Source organism: Pan troglodytes, chromosome 18, assembly GCF_028858775.2.
Source record: "Pan troglodytes isolate AG18354 chromosome 18, NHGRI_mPanTro3-v2.0_pri, whole genome shotgun sequence".
Classification (NCBI taxonomy): domain Eukaryota; kingdom Metazoa; phylum Chordata; class Mammalia; order Primates; family Hominidae; genus Pan; species Pan troglodytes.
In genome coordinates, this window is record NC_072416.2 from 16,569,264 (window position 1) to 16,585,834 (window position 16,571).

Consider the following 16,571-nt stretch of genomic DNA (forward strand, 5'->3'; position numbering starts at 1 on the left):
ATTACTCAACAGGGAAATAAAGCACAAAGGTTTTGAAGAAGTTTTATTAATTTCTAGGAATAACATTAAGGTTTCAGTTTTCAAACATTTTTGCAACCTATGCTACCATGTATTTTGGTTATAATATATGTTATTTTGAGAGTAGTTGTACACCGGGTGCATACGCCTATAATCCCAGAGCTTTGGGAGGCCAAGGCAGGCGGATCACCTGAGGTCAGGAGTTCGAGACCATCCTGGTCAACATGGTGAAACCCTGTCTCTATTATAAATACAAAAATTAGCCAGGCGTGTTGGCACATGCCTGTAGTCCCAGCTACTTGGGAGGCTGAGGCAGGAGAATCACTTGAACCCAGGAGGCAGAGGTTGCAGTGAGCCGAGATCGCACCATTGCACTCCAGCCTGGGCAACGAACGAAACTCCATCTCAAAAAAAAAAAAAAAAAGAGTAGTATTTTTAACTTTCTTGATTATACCTTGTTTTAGGAGTCAACAAACTCTTCATGTAAATGGCCAGGTAGTAAATATTTTGGGCTTTGCAGGCCATATAGACTGTCACAATTACTCAACTCTGTTATTGCCCAAAAACAAGTATAGACTGCTTACATAAGTAATGGGTGTGACTGCATTCCAGTGAGACTATAGAAACAGGTACAGGATTTGGCCCAGACTGTAGTTTGCTGACCCTTACCCTATCTGAATAATACAATGCTTCTATTCATTGAGGTTCAAAGTGTTTTTGAAAACGTTGTTGTTTTGCTTTTCGTTTGTTTGTTGTTTTGCTTTTCGTGTTGTTTGTAGCATTTATAAAAATGGGGTGTTAAACCAAGACCAGAAATATATAGCTGCTGAAACTCTAGAAAATTGTTGAAAAATATTTGTCTCTTTAGGTTCCATGTAGCAGTAAACTCATTTTTAGAACAGCACAAACCTGAAGTTGTAGAAATCCATGTTTCTATGACACCTACCATGCTTGCTATACAGACTGCTATACTGGACATTTTAAATGCATGTCTAAAGGAACTAAAATGCCATAACCCATCGCTTGAAGTGGAAGATTTATCTTTAGAAAATGCTATTGGAAAACCTTTTGACAAGGTACTCTTTTTCCTTTTAAGCACAGTTTATTATGTTGTAATTTTAAAGAATGCAAGTTATTTTAATATTTGCAATGTTGTTGATAGGAATTTGCTGTTATTTAAGAATAAAATTGGAGGTCATTTAAAAACATAGCTTCTTTGGTTTACTGGAAAGTAATAATTTATAGTAAAGTATGTGGATTGGCATATAAGCATCACTCTGACTTTTGCAGTTATATAGTGATTATCTCTTATTTTAACTATAATCAAGAAGAAAATTAACTTTTTTTACTTTGAAATGACAACATTTGGATGTCTACAGGTAGAAGAGTTTTACATAAGAATGCTCCATAATTGTACATGAATTTATGATCTCTTTTATGGAATAAAAAATAATTTGGATGAGTTTTCATTACTGAGGAGTGTGAAACTTGCTCTGTCTTAAAATTACATTCTGAATTGAGGAAATGGTAAGACATCAGTTCCAGGAATTTTTATTCTAACTAATTTTTTATTATAGATTAATATTGCAGATATATAAATGTCTAGTTTTTCATTATAGATTAATATTATTACAGATACATAAATGTCTAGTATTGAATTGGAGATCCAGAAAATGCTGACCTTTTAGAAATTCTTGGCAGCCTTTTTGTCATATTCTGGTAGAAAAAGTTTCTGTCTTTTAAACTCTGAGTCAATCTCTATGTCACTGGCAATAATGCGTGGCGATTATAAAAAAGGAAAAAATTGACTTATTTCTCTGATTCTTCAAAAAAGTCAGTTGACTATGAATATTGATACATAAAACTAATTTTATATATTCTGTTCCTCTGTGCTTAAAGTTTTTTATGATTTAGTCCATGGTGATTTTTTTTAAATCCCACACAATCTTTTAATAGAATGTGTATATCCCTAGAAAAATAAAATTGTAGCCTAACATGTTTCACACTGAATTTCTGTTGATTATCCCCCGGTTAGTAACAGTCACTTCATTGTTTTAGATATTCTTTTAGTAACCATATCTAAATATAGATATCCCATGTGTCTTGTTAAAATGTTTAATATTTTGTAGATGATTTTACAAAAAAGGCATGTAGTTATATATCCCAGTTTGTTCAGGATAGTCCCAGTATCTACCTGTTGTCCTGCAGTGATTATAAATAGTGTATCATTTCTTTTTCCACAAGTATTCTGGTTTAGACAATAAACTATACAGTCATCCAGATACTTCTCCTGCTCATTATTAAATTTGTTAGATAAGATTCCGTGCAATGGTACTGCTTTTATATCAGGCTACAAATTTCTGATTAAAAATCAGATAATTCTGTACCTAAAAAGTAACAGAATCAGTCTGTGAAGGAAACTTACATATACATAGCTGTGGATATGTAGGTACCTACATAGTGTATACATAAAGCTGTTCTTTGTTTTAGACAGCATTTTGGAATCTTAAAAAATAATCAGCCGGGTGCGGTGGCTCACGCCTGTAATCCCAGCACTTTGGGAGGCTGAGGCGGGCAGATCATGAGGTCAGGAGATCAAGACCATCCTGGCTAATATGGTGAAACCTCGTCTCTACTAAAAATACAAAAAATGAGCTGGGCGTGGTGGCAACGCCTGTAGTCCCAGCTACTTGGGAGGCTGAGGCAGGAAAATGGCACGAACCTGGGAGGCAGAGGTTGCAGTGAGCCGAGATTGTGCCACTGCACTCGAGCCTGGCTACAGAGTGAGACTCCATCTCAAAATAATAATAATAATCAAACTTAGTCCATTGTTAATTTAACAAATATTTTCCTATCATGAATCCACTTTAGAAAAAACACTAAAGAAATTTTTACACCAACAAATTATGGTACGTTGTTATTTAATTTGATAATTCTTATTTAATTTGTACATGGGCATCAAACTAAATTTTTCATTTCTTGGTTATACCTTATTTTAAAGGTCAAAAAACATGATACTCATGTACAAATTAAATAGCAATGTTCCTTAATTTGTTAGTAAGCCATCGTGCTTGTGTATGCCCTCTGCTTGGTCCATTTGGATCCCGTGTCTTTATCCATCCAGGATAGTCAGAGTCAAACTTGGCAGGAATTGAACATATCTGAGCTACATGCTTAGATTCTGCTCATAAAAACAAATAATTGATTATCTGATGTTTATAAGGTCTTTTCTCTCCTGACAGTAATATATATTTGGATGATAGATTGACTCTATCTGATCATAAAGATTCTAGCAGTAAGACATTCTTCTATATTTGAAAATTTAAACATTATTATTAGAATTTTATTAACTGAAATGTTCTAGCCACTTCCTTGAATAATGTTTGCAGTTTTTTTATTGTAGTAAAACATATATGACATAAAATTTACCATTTTAACCATTTTTAGATACACAGGAAATAATCCTTTTGAAAGTATGATTTGTATTAAGAATAACTATACTTAACATATTTTAGCAATACCAAATTTTATTCTTGTTTTAGACAATCCGCCATTATCTGGATCCTTTGTGGCACCAGCTTGGAGCCAAGACTAAATCCTTAGTTCAGGATTTGAAGATATTACGAACTTTGCTGCAGTATCTCTCTCAGTATGATTGTGTCACATTTCTTAATCTTCTGGAATCTCTGAGAGCAACAGAAAAAGCTTTTGGTCAGAATTCAGGTGGGAGATTAAAATACTAATAATATTCTAAGAGCTGATTTGAATAAAGTGTTAGGTTTTAGGGGGAATCAGGTGTGAAAAGTGCTATATTCAACTATATGTTATACTGAGATTTCAAATTATGTTTTATGTTCATAGCACAAAGATGTAGGTTTTATTGATAGCTAATGTTTCCGCCTACTTAACGTCTGTTCTGTATAATAATAAATATTCATATCCGTTCCGGGCAATTTTATTTCTAGAAAAGACTGTGTGTAGTACAGGCAGTCCTCAACTTAGAAATAGGTTGTGTTCTGGAAGTTTAGTTGTTAAGAACTTAAAATTCATTTTCCTCAAAGCAAAAGCAAGGGAGTATGGGGTTTCCATCAGCTAGAGTGCCAAAGACTGAAGAGCAGAAGAGATTTGTAGGGAAATATACATATACAGCTGGCCACCATCTTGTTTGGCTACCACTGTTTTGGCCTCTTGTCACTGTTTGACCAGACCAGCGGTTTTCAAAGTGTGGTCCATGAACCCCTGGGGTCAAGATTTAATACAGTTAATAATTCTGATGCTTCTTTAGGGACATTCTTAAGTGATGAACTGCAGAAGCATGACAGTAAAGAATGCATTGAATGCCAGTACACTTTCATGGCACTGCCTTGGTTCATGCTACAGCACCAGCATGTACAATTATGGAGCATTCTTATGTAAAACTCTTGTACCTGTAGATATCCAAATGTTGTCATTTCAAAGTAAAAAATGTTATTTATTTTCCTCTTGATTATAGTTAAAATAAGAGATAACCACTTACTATATAACTGCAAAAGTTAGTGATGCTTATATGCCAATCCACATATTTTACTATAAATTATTACTTTCCAGTAAACCAAAGAAGCTATGTTTTAAATGACCTCCAATTTTATTCTTAAATAACAGCAAATTCCTATTAACAACATTGCAAATATTAAAATAACTTGCTTTTACACCATCACTGGAAATGTCAACACAGTGAAAAAAGTCAAATAATGTCATAGTATTGTTACGAGAAAAGTTTTGACATCACATAGCCCTGAAAACATCTTGGGGACCCCTGGGAGTTTATGGACCACACCCAGAAAACCACTGGTCTAGCTGAACAGCGACAGATCACAGTAGTGGGAGGAGGTGTGGTTGGTAGGAAGACAGGATAACAGCCAGTTACATATGTAGGTCATGTGACCATCAGAGACTGTTTTAAATTAACCATAAATTGATGGCACTTTTTCTTTTAACTTTTCATATTAGGTTGGCTGTTTCTTGACTCCAGCACCTCGATGTTTATAAATGCTCGAGCAAGGGTTTATCATCTTCCAGATGCCAAAATGAGTAAAAAAGAAAAAATATCTGAAAAAATGGAAATTAAAGAAGGGCAAGGTATCTTGTAGGGTTAAGTCTTTAAATGTGTTTTTTATTTCGGTATTTGGTATGGAAATTTAAAGTGCAATTTAAAGTCTTCTTTGGCCATGTGAAAAGTGTGTTCCTTGAAGATAAATGTATGTATGTTTGTTATATGTAACATGTAATGTATGTTGAAAGTATATATGTAAAGTATATGTGTAATGTATGTCGAAGTATACAGCATGGCAAGTCTTGCAGTCTATTGCCCAGGGGTTCCAAATAACAGATGTCAAATATTGATCAAAAGTATGCTACATGAGGAACTATATATTGATTTTTTTAAAACTTCAAAGTAATTATTATTTTTGAGTCAGAATGAGGTTGGGGCATGGTGGCACACACCTATAATCCCAGCCCTTTGGGAGGCCGAGGCAGGAGGATTGCTTGAGCCCAGGAGTTCAAGACCATCCTGGGCAACAAAGCAAGACTCCATCTCTACAAAAAAAAATTTTAAGGCCGGGCTCAGTGGCTCACGTCTGTAATTCCAGCACTTTGGGAGGCTGAGGCAGGCCGATCACCTGAGGTCAGGAGTTTGAGACCAGCCTGGCCAATATGGTGAAACCCCGTCTCTATTAAAAATACCAAAAATTAGCCAGGCGTGGTGGTGGGCACCTGTAATCCCAGCTACTCAGGAGGCTGAGGCAGGAGAATCACTTGAACCCAGGAGGCGGAGGTTGCAGTGAGCTGAGATCACACTACTGCACTCCAGCCTGGGCAACAGAGTGAGACTCCGTCTCAAAAAAAAAAAAAAAAACTTTTAAAGTAGCCTGGCGAGGTGATGTGCACTTATCATCTCAGCTACTTGAGAGGCTAAGGTGAGCCCAGGAGTTCAAGGTTACACCAAGATATGATCACACCACTATACTCCAGCCTGGGTGACAGAGTATGACTGTGTCTCAAAACTAATAAATAAAGTCAGGATGGAATATTTGAATATCCTTTTTAATTTTTAAGCAACATAAATATACTAGAATGAGGCAAATATGGGTTTTATTCTAGCATCTATCTAGTGATACCGTAAATATCACTAGTTTTTTAAGGCATGGGTTAGGGCTAATGCCTGCTTTCTGCCTAGTTTAAAGGTCTGTTTCAAAACTTAACTGAGGCCGGGCGCGGTGGCTCATGCCTGTAATCCCAGTACTTTGGGAAGCCAAGGCAGGTGGATCACCTGCGGTCAGGAGTTCGAGACTAGCCTGACCAACATGGTGAAATCCTCTCTCTACTAAAAATACAAAATTAGCCAGGAGTGGTGGCACATGCCTGTAATCCCAGCTACTTGGGAGGCTGAGGCAGGAGACTTGCTTGAACCCAGGAGGCAGAGGTTGCAACGAGCCGAGATCATGCCATTGCCTCCAGCCTGGGCAGTAAGAGTGAAACTTCGTCTTAAAAAAAAATCTTTTTAAAGAAAACTTAATTGAATATATTATTGATGTGTTTGTGTTTGAATGCGTATAGGAACAAAAAATTTAATTGTTGTCTACTTTTATCCATGTTCAGGATTATGAAAGTCATGGGGATTTTAGAAATAATAAATACCGTCATTGTGTACCGATGCCTTTGTTTTGTATAGCCGCTTATATATAGTGTCACAGAAACAACTAACACAGAATGGTCTCTCATTAGTGACCATGCATATAACTTTCTACCAAGGCATTTTGAAAGCCATATTAATGGTTTGAAGTATCTTTCATTTACACCTTAAGTAGATCTTTTTCAGGAAAGCAGATTCCATCTAACATTATAAAGAAAGCTTAAATAAATGGGCATATGTACTGATGCTCGTGTTATCTGTTGTTTTAAAAGCCTTTGGAAGACTTTATGGGTAAATATTATCACATAGAATGAGATATTTTTATTTCTCTACAGAAACAAAAAAGGAACTGGTCCTAGAAAGCAACCCAAAGTGGGAGGCACTGACTGAAGTATTAAAAGAAATTGAGGCAGAAAATAAGGAGAGTGAAGCTCTTGGTGGTCCAGGTAGGAAAAAAGGAGATGAAAACATTTGCTTCCAAAATCTATCAAATGAGTCCTGATTTAATTAGCTCTTTAAAAGCAGTTCAAGACTAGCCTGACCAACATGGTGAAACCCTGTCTCTATTTTAAAACCCTGCTATTTTATCTGTAAAATGTAGACAAATAAATGGCAAATGAACACTGAGATCCTAGTGGCAACCTCATTTCTGTTCGTTTGATGTTATTTTCTCCAGGTTGAATCATTGTATGTTCATGAAAGCAGGTTTTTTCACTAGTTGGGTTCTTAGGACTTCTATTTAAAGATTGAGCTAATCTCTACACATATTCACCAAGCTTTAAATCTGGAATCCCCAAGGAATAAACTAATGGGCCTCCTGTTTCATATCCTCAGCCAAGTATCTTTCCAAAAAAGCCTCAACTCTTCTATTACTTCAATATGTAATGAGCCGGTACAAACTGAAGACATTGTCTAAATTGGCAGAGGAGACTAACACAATTCACAAAAGAGGAAAAATCCATTTGGAATTAATTTAGGCATATATGAGATCCTCTGGAAAAAAATATTAATTAAAAAGAACTTCTTTAAAGCCCCATTTACACCACAGTTGTACTTTCATAAGATTAAATAGTCTGGCTTCAACTTTACTGAAAAGATTTAAGTAATCTTGCCAGAGAGGAGAAAGCATTTGATCAATACCTAAGACCCTTTTTAAATAGTTTGTAAATTGTGGATCTTTAATACCAAAGGGTAAGATGTCTTCCCTTCGGGTGAAGGAATAAGGGGGCACAGGGAAACTAGGAGGACAAGTGAGGTAATAGTAACATAATGTTGTTTTCTATTTTCAGGTCAAGTACTGATTTGTGCAAGTGATGACCGAACATGTTCCCAGCTGAGAGACTATATCACTCTTGGAGCGGAGGCCTTCTTATTGAGGCTCTACAGGAAAACCTTTGAGAAGGATAGCAAAGCTGAAGAAGTCTGGATGAAATTTAGGAAGGAAGACAGTTCAAAGAGAATTAGGAAACCTCACAAAAGACCTAAAGACCCCCAAAACAAAGAACGGGCTTCTACCAAAGAAAGAACCCTCAAAAAGAAAAAACGGAAGTTGACCTTAACTCAAATGGTAGGAAAACCTGAAGAACTGGAAGAGGAAGGAGATGTCGAGGAAGGATATCGTCGAGAAATAAGCAGTAGCCCAGAAAGCTGCCCGGAAGAAATTAAGCATGAAGAATTTGATGTAAATTTGTCATCGGATGCTGCTTATGGAATCCTGAAAGAACCCCTCACTATCATCCATCCGCTTCTGGGTTGCAGCGACCCCTATGCTCTGACAAGGGTACTACATGAAGTGGAGCCAAGATACGTGGTTCTTTATGACGCAGAGCTAACCTTTGTTCGGCAGCTTGAAATTTACAGGGCGAGTAGGCCTGGGAAACCTCTGAGGCAAGTTATAAAGAATCACAGCTTTCAGTTGCACAGTTCTTTAGGATTTAACCCAGAAACTATACCAGTTGCATGTTAGTTTTCTTTAATATCCGTTACGATGCTGCTTATGTTTATGAAACCTTATTTTGCTTCCTGATGAATCTGGGAAGTTGGATAGGAAGGATGTCAAGTATCACAGCAGAACAACAAACCAAGGGGACTGCTCTTGTTCTCGTTACGTGCTGCTGTGCGTTCTGTCCTTTATTCTTTGGGTATTGGTTTGCATCGTATGGGGTACTGTATCTGAAAAAGTCTGGGAAATGCATAATATTCTAATTTCTAACAAAAGTTAATATAACTGTGACTTGGCTAAGTAATTTTAATCTTCTAAAATATCTTTCCTACAAATTTTAAGAAATGACTCTAAATTACATCCACATAAAACTTAAGTGTTGGGGGAATTACTGTACCAGGTTTTCTTGAGTTTCAAGATATATCAGATGAAACATCTACAGAAATATCAGATGAGAAAATGATGCCTCCCAAAGAAGATAGTGTTCTAGCTTTCCAATTATCTGAGGGGAAATAAACAGCAAAATTAATATCCTGAACTCAGACTGAACCAAAAACGGAGCCAAAAGAAACCTTCCCCTAGCATTTTAACTAACACAGCCTTTCAGAGTAGAGATGAATGGAGGAGCTGGATCAGAAATAATGCAGGATGAAGAGATTTGATGAGGCTGGTAAAATAATTATAGGCTGGTAAATTTTTTGTACTGTGCTGTTGATCAACTTTGTAGATAGCTTATGTACACCAAGCTTCTTTCTTGCCTGAGAACAGAATAGTGTGATATTTGGGAGCAAAATGTTAGAATCAGAAGGGACCTGGGAGTTCAACCACTTAGTCTATCAACGGGAAACTGAGGCCCAGAAATGGTGACTGAGTTGGCCTTGGTGGCCACATGACACATCCGTGGGAGAGCTGAGTCTCTTGACTCATTACCCAATGATCTTTTCTCTGTTTACACTTCAAAGAATTATCATCTAGGAAGATAACAGCTAAAAGAAAAACCAAGGCTCAAAAAGGAAAATAGCTTTGATTGAAGGTGAAGCAAAGGGACAGAGGAGGTGCTTAATTCAGCTCTCTTAGCAACAAACAAGATGGAAAAGCAGGCCTTTTTTTTTTTTCCTTTTTTTTTTTCTTTGAGGCAGTGTCTTGCCCAGATGCCCAGACTGGAGTGCAGTGTTGCAATCATGGCTCACTGCAGCCTCAACACCTCCCCCTTTCCCCGACTCACGTGATTCTCCCACATCAGCCCCAAGTGGCTGGGACTACAGGCATGTGCCACCATGCTCAACTAATTTTTTTTTTTTTTTTTTTTTTGTAGAGATGGGGTCTCAGTATATTACCCAGGCTGATCTTCTGAGCTGAAATGATCCTCCCACCTCAGCCTCCCAAAGTGCTGGGATTACAGGTGTGAGCCACCATGCCCAGCCTAAAAAGCAGGACTTTTCTAAGAGAAAGTAGATCAAATTATTCTTTGAGATGCCTGATGTAATCCATATGTCTTCCATGCCCGTGTATTTATATAAAATGTGTGACCGCTGTATTCTGTTAAGACATGAATTAAAAAAAACATTCATAGGCTGGTTTTCATAACTACTGTCCAACTTTTTAAATGATTGTTTGGCTGAGGTGCAAAGAAAGAATTGGAGAAGCCTCTAAAATTTGTGTTTTTTTCTGTTTGTTTATAGTTATGAGGAGAGAATTATTCTATCCCTCTAGTTATATTTCAGTGTTTACCTAAACTCTTTTCTTCCTTTTGGGAAAAGAAAATAAAAAATGCCCTGTGTGGTAACGAGACCTTTAACAGGTGGGGTTTAGGCAGCTTAATTTGAGCTAGTGTGTGATAAATGAAACCTTTGATTCTTAGTCAAATATTTATTATTTGAGCGCTCTAGGTTGCTGATTTCACATGTTCTGCTGTTCCTTTCAGGGATTAAAAATGCTGTTTTTCCAACCTAAAAGTTCTGTCTTAACATGCAGGGTTTACTTTCTTATATACGGAGGTTCAACTGAGGAACAACGCTATCTCACTGCTTTGCGGAAAGAAAAGGAAGCTTTTGAAAAACTCATAAGGTAATACATAGAAAATCAGTATGAAAGCCCAGCTACATTGGAAACCTCTGGATGGGGGAATATCGGATAGTCCTGCTCAGGAAGGATAGGGCAAGGAAGACGTTGGAGAGGATCACATTGAGATAAACCTGTGGTCTGAATTGTCCTCCAGTGTAGACCTCAGCACATACTTCCTTTTTCTCTTCCTCGTCTCTTCCTTCATCTCCAGTTGCTTTTCAGTGGTTTAATAGAATATTAGAAATGTGACAAAGACAACTGCTTTTCTGTTTATGAAGCAGTATGATGAAACACGAGAAATATAGCTAAAATACTGCTTTTCTAAGAAATACATTAGTAAATCTCCCTCCTCCCTGCCTTATGCACAATATGTCCGTGGGTGGGTGGCTGCTTTACCGTTTATTGGGAAATGCTTTTACAACCCAGCCAATTATGATCACAATCAATAGAATCACTCTGGGAAAAGATTTCTTAGGAAGTGTGTTGTTTGTCTGGACATACATGCGTATGTTTTTAAGAATGAGTATCTGGTACTATTCCAAATCCAAGCAGAAAATGCCCTTCCATTTTACGAAAGGAAAATGGTGAGATGTTCACAAACTGGTTGGCTACCTCTTGCCCTGAAGGCATTCGATAAATCTGATAACCACCTACTAGGGATATTGTCAAGAAGATTGCAGCCTGGTGTGGGAAGATGGGCCAGATAATCTCTAAGGGCCTCAGAAGCCAGGGCAAGGGCTGGATGGGGCATCACAGAGCTGAGCCAGAGAAAGTTAGATCAGCAGAGACCATGGCCTGGACGGAGTGGGCTGGGCCAGAGCAAACTTCCAAGCCTCAGACATTGGCAATGGAGGGCAGAAATTATTTTTAGCAGTAGTCAACCTGCCAGTACCCTAGGCCGAATTTCAAAATGGATAACCATTCTACAGTGGTGGCTGCGGGTTCTCAGTGCATGTGCAAAATATACATATAACCTGGATAGCCCAGGAGAAGAATTCTTGGAAATGGGGGTATTTGCTGAATCAGTGGCATGGAGTCCCACGATGGGGGTCAGCATGGTGCATGGGCGGTCCCCTCTTTTCCCTTCACATCCTCTCGAATGGTGATATGCCTTGGCCATGGATTCATCCAGCTGCTAGTCATACAAGTATTGCTCAGTCCTCTCAGCCTATGAAAATATGTTTCCTACCAGTGTGCTCTATGGGATTGTTTATGTCGTATATGTGGGTGTATATATTTTTCAAAAACCTAGTTCAGAAATCGTGTTATAACAGACCAGGCATTATACCAGCCGCCTCTTGTTCCAGGCTCTTTGCTCCTCTCTGTCTTACTCTTTGTCTTCGAGACCTTCACGCCACAAGGCTCAAAGAGTAAACAGATATTTATTAAGCATCTGGTATGTGCCAGGCCCTGTGCTGATATTAAAGTGCTGAGGTTACAAGTGGTGCAGAAAAAGCCTCTGCCCTCCTGGAACTTACCCTTTAGTGGAAAAGACAGACATTAAATTATTATAAATATTGTAATAAGTAGAGGTATACAGAGCATCGCTGGCTGCAAAGGTAAAAGAAGAGGGTGTAATAGGAGAGTACATCAAAGACCTCACCCAGACCACAAGCTGATCGGGAGCCGCTTCCCTGAGGAAATGATATTCAAGCTGATACTAGGCAGATGGGGTGGAAAGGGGGTTATGTTGAACAAAGGCGTGTATGAAGGCTCCCAGGTACAAGAGGCCCTGTAAAGGATTTAGGGCTTCACGGGCAGTAAGACCGCACTGAAGCATTCTAAGTAGGAAAGAGACTTAAGTATGTTTGTAAAGGCTTTCTCTGGCATCAAGCTGAAGAGTGAGTGAGTGTGGAAACCAGTCAGAATGCTAGTGCAGTCTGATGAGAGAAGGTGGTAGCCAAGATTAGGTTAATGGAGGAAAGAAGACAGATTTGAGAGAGATTTGGGAGATAGAATCAAAGAATTGGTGATACTGGATGTGGGCCAGTACCTCCTGACCATTCCTTCACTCTTTTTAGAACAGCCTTTGCCCAAGTTTTCGCTCATTAAAATAATTGTCACCTAGATAGAAATGAGTGCACAGAGCTAAAATACTCAGATTGGGTTTTCAGTGTTCATGTCAGGGTTCCCCAAGATCATCCTCAGGCTCGATGATTCTCTAGAAGAACTCACATGAGTCAGAAAAGCTGTTATACTCGCAATACAGTTTCTTCCAGCAAAAGGATACAGATTAAGACTGGATGCAGTGGCTCACGCCTGTAATCCCAGCACTTGTGGGAGGCCAAGGCGGGCAGATCACTTGAAGTCAGGAGTTCACGACCAGCCTGGCCAACATGGTGAAACCCTGCCTCTACTAAAAATGCAAAAATTAGCCAGGAGTGGTGGCGCATGCCTGTAATCCCAGCTACCCGGGAGGCTAAGGTGGGAGAATCACTCAAACCCCAGGAGGTGGAGGTTGCAGTGAGCTTAGATCGTGCCACTGCACTCCAGCCTGGGCAACCGAGTGACCCCCGTCTCAAAAAAAAAAAAGAAAAAAAAGATTAAAATCAGCAAAGGGAAAAGGCACATGGGGCAAAGTCCAGGTAAAACGAGGCCTAAGCTTCCAGGTGTCCTCTCGCAGTGGAGTCACATGGATGTGCTGAGTCCTCCCAGCAACAGTGTGTGACCACACATGCAAAGTGTTGTCAACAGGGAAACTCACCTGAGCCTTGAGTCCCCACATTTTTACTGAGCTGAGTCACATAGACACAGAGTACCTCCATGGCTGGCTACAGCTCCTCAGACTCCAGCCCCCAAAGCAGCAACAGACATTTACCATAAATCACATCGTCAGCATAAACTATCTGATCCAGCTGGCACATTGTGACCCAAGGCCTCAGGCATATAAAAACCTTATCAGGGAGAATACTCCAGGGGCTCAGAGCTCATCTCCCAGGAGCTGACCAAGAGCCAGTGTTGAGGTGAGAAGCCTTTCTTGGAAACATGCAGAGTTTGAGCAGCCCAGGCCTGCTGAGTGAATCCTTTCCTGCACAGTGTTAGAGCCAGAGGAGCCTGATAGAATGGGAGGAAGACAGCACCTGAGTAGGTGAGTTTCTTGCTTCGCCTGTCTTCATGCAGCTGCCTCTTCTCCAGTGCATCAGGGAATCTAATCTAGAAAAGAGCACTTTTAGTAGATAGTAGTAAGGTACCAGATCCCATGCCATTCCTGATTTATGCACCTGCTTCTACACATCAAAGGACTCAGTGACAAGATGTGGATTAGCCTTATACATACTGGAAAACCTCACTCAGCAGAACCTGGATCATGGACTCTCTCCCACATTTCAATCCATAGAAAAATTTCTGCACCAGGTTTTAACATAATTTTATCTATTATCTTGCATAATTTTTAATGCTTTCAATGATGATTGTCTACTTGTCATAAATAAGATCTTCCCATTTTACCCAGCAGTCAATCAGATAGTTGCACTGTTTAGAATCTTAAGATACTTACTTTCCCAGGAAACTTGGGAAATTTGAGAGGTGCTTCTTTTGCAAAGCAAAAACATATTTGAGGTGCATTGTTCAAAAAACATTTGCACTGTGTACTTAAGAGAAAAATTTAATATGAAGATGAGACAATGTGCTTTTACCAAGACCTCCATGGGTGATGTTGTAAGAACAAAAGCAGTTGTGGCTCTTTAAAATAACCAGAAAGGAACAAATCAGGTGAACTGACAGTGAAAGGATTGTTTAGCTGGATTAAAGATCTGTAGATTATAGATAACAGATAAAGAGGAAAAGATTACACTGCTAAATATCATAATAATTTTATTTCTACCCAGGGACATAAAATGCTCCCTGGGTAGAAAACTTAGTAATAACATCCTCAGTATACATAGCTTTGAGGAGGTCACTGCTTTTCAAAGGAAAGGGTAAGATTATTTGAAAGTTTACTTTTTGAAAATATGATCACAAAATGGGCTAGCATGAGGGCTTAAGTACATGCCCATTGGAAGAGACTTCTAGTTCAGTGCTACGTTCCTATGTTGGCATAGGATTATGTTGTACACGGTATTCAAATAACATTGAAGACTGGGTGCAGTGGCTCACGCCTGTAATCCCAGCACCTTGGAAGGCCAAGGCGAGAGGATCACTTGAGCCCAGGAGCTCAAGACCACCGTGGGCAACATGTGAGAACCCATCTCAATTTGTTTAAAAATTAAAATAAAATAAATTTTAATAAAAATACCATTGAAGATACTAAAGCAAACATAGGAAAGCTTGGTGCTTTAAGCAGAAATAGGAATCTGAATTTTTTAATTGTTTTGTGTCTGTCACATAGGGGAACTTGGATAATTATGCCACATGTTGAAAGCAAGAGACTGGCTGTTTATAATTATGATACATTTCTGTTAAACTGAATTACTGGTTAGGAAGGCTTATTTTCTTCATAGTCCAGGTTTCATCTCGAATATATTTTTTCTCACATTCGACTTGTGGTTAAGTTATAACATTTAGTGGTAAACTAGCTGTTTTCTGTAGCTATTAATGGAAACAATTGTGGAATTATTTGAAAGCAAATCTTCAGTTTTTTAGTATAATCATGGATAATTAGACGAAGAGATTACCACGTTATAAGTACAGTAATAATAACACCTAACATTTATATAGTGCTTACTAGGTGCCAGGCACTGTTCTGAGCGCCTTGCATATGTTATGTAATCCTCGTAACAGTCTTTTGAGGTAAGTTTTTAAATTATTATCCTCATTTTACCAATAAAGAAGTTGAAGTACAGAGCCATGAAATGACTTGCCTAAGGTCACGTGGCCAGTAAATGGTTGCAGATCCACACACTTCGGAACCGGAATCTGTACTCTAACCCCCTAAGATTATACAGACTACAAATTAATCAGAAATTGGGATGATCCCATGTGTGATATACAGTTTAGCCAGTGTAACAAGTAGAAACAAAGTGGGGGACACAACATAATAATACCAAATGAATGTTAAGGAAAAACAGAAGAGCAGTAATTTTTTTGAATGGTCTGCCCTTTGTCCTAACCAGAGTGCAATAGAGAGAATGGAGTGGTAATGAGTGGCAGCCAGAGCCATTGCCATTGCAGAGGGCTTTTCAGCAGGTAGCGCTTGAGTCTGGTATTGAGAATAATGAGAAAAACATGGAACTGAAACCATTGTCTGCCCCCTTGTGATCTAGTTATAAAATTTGTACTAATAATATATTTGCATTTATAGGTTGTTTCAAATAGTATAAAATTTTAAATTACAATTTCTGTTCTTTAGTAGTATCTTCTAGCGATACCCTGCTCTAAAATATTTATCCAGAGTGGTTGAAGAATTGAACCCTCTGATTTCATTTCCTCTAATGGGTGTATTAGTCCATTTTCATACTGCTATGAAGAAATACCCCAGACTTGGTAATTTATAAAGAAAAGAGGTTTAGTTGATTCACAAGTTTCACATGGCTGGGGAGGCCTTGGGAAACTTACGATCATGGCAGAAGGGGAAGCAAACTTGTCCTTCTTCACATGGCAGCAGGAGAGAATGAGTGCCAGCAGGACAAATGCCAGACACTTATAAAACCATCAGATCTCGTGAGGACTCACTCACTATCATGAGAATAACATGGGAGAAAGCACCCCTATGACTCAATCACTTCCCACCAGGTCCCTTCCAGGACACATGGGGATTATCGGAACTATTAATTCAAGATGAGATTTGGGTGGGGACCCAGCCAGACCATATGAATGGGAAAATCTTGGTTGTTTTAACCCTTGTTGAAATTAATTAACATTGATGGTTCCTCTTCTGTTCCCCTCACCTTAGTCTGTTTTATCGCAGTTCCTCAGTTCCAGTTGTTTTTTTTTTCT

At 38.7% G+C, this 16,571-nt stretch overlaps 1 protein-coding gene across 1 annotated transcript in view; it reads left to right on the top strand.

The window, feature by feature from the left end:
* Nucleotides 1-16,571, top strand: part of ERCC4 (ERCC excision repair 4, endonuclease catalytic subunit) — a 32,381-nt gene that overhangs the window by 7,198 nt on the left and 8,612 nt on the right. The window contains exons 4-9 of the mRNA XM_510831.8: nucleotides 887-1,094; nucleotides 3,561-3,741; nucleotides 5,008-5,136; nucleotides 7,027-7,137; nucleotides 7,981-8,578; nucleotides 10,608-10,700. Coding sequence (XP_510831.2) covers nucleotides 887-1,094; nucleotides 3,561-3,741; nucleotides 5,008-5,136; nucleotides 7,027-7,137; nucleotides 7,981-8,578; nucleotides 10,608-10,700 — 1,320 coding nt within the window. The remainder of the gene's footprint in view (nucleotides 1-886; nucleotides 1,095-3,560; nucleotides 3,742-5,007; nucleotides 5,137-7,026; nucleotides 7,138-7,980; nucleotides 8,579-10,607; nucleotides 10,701-16,571) is intronic.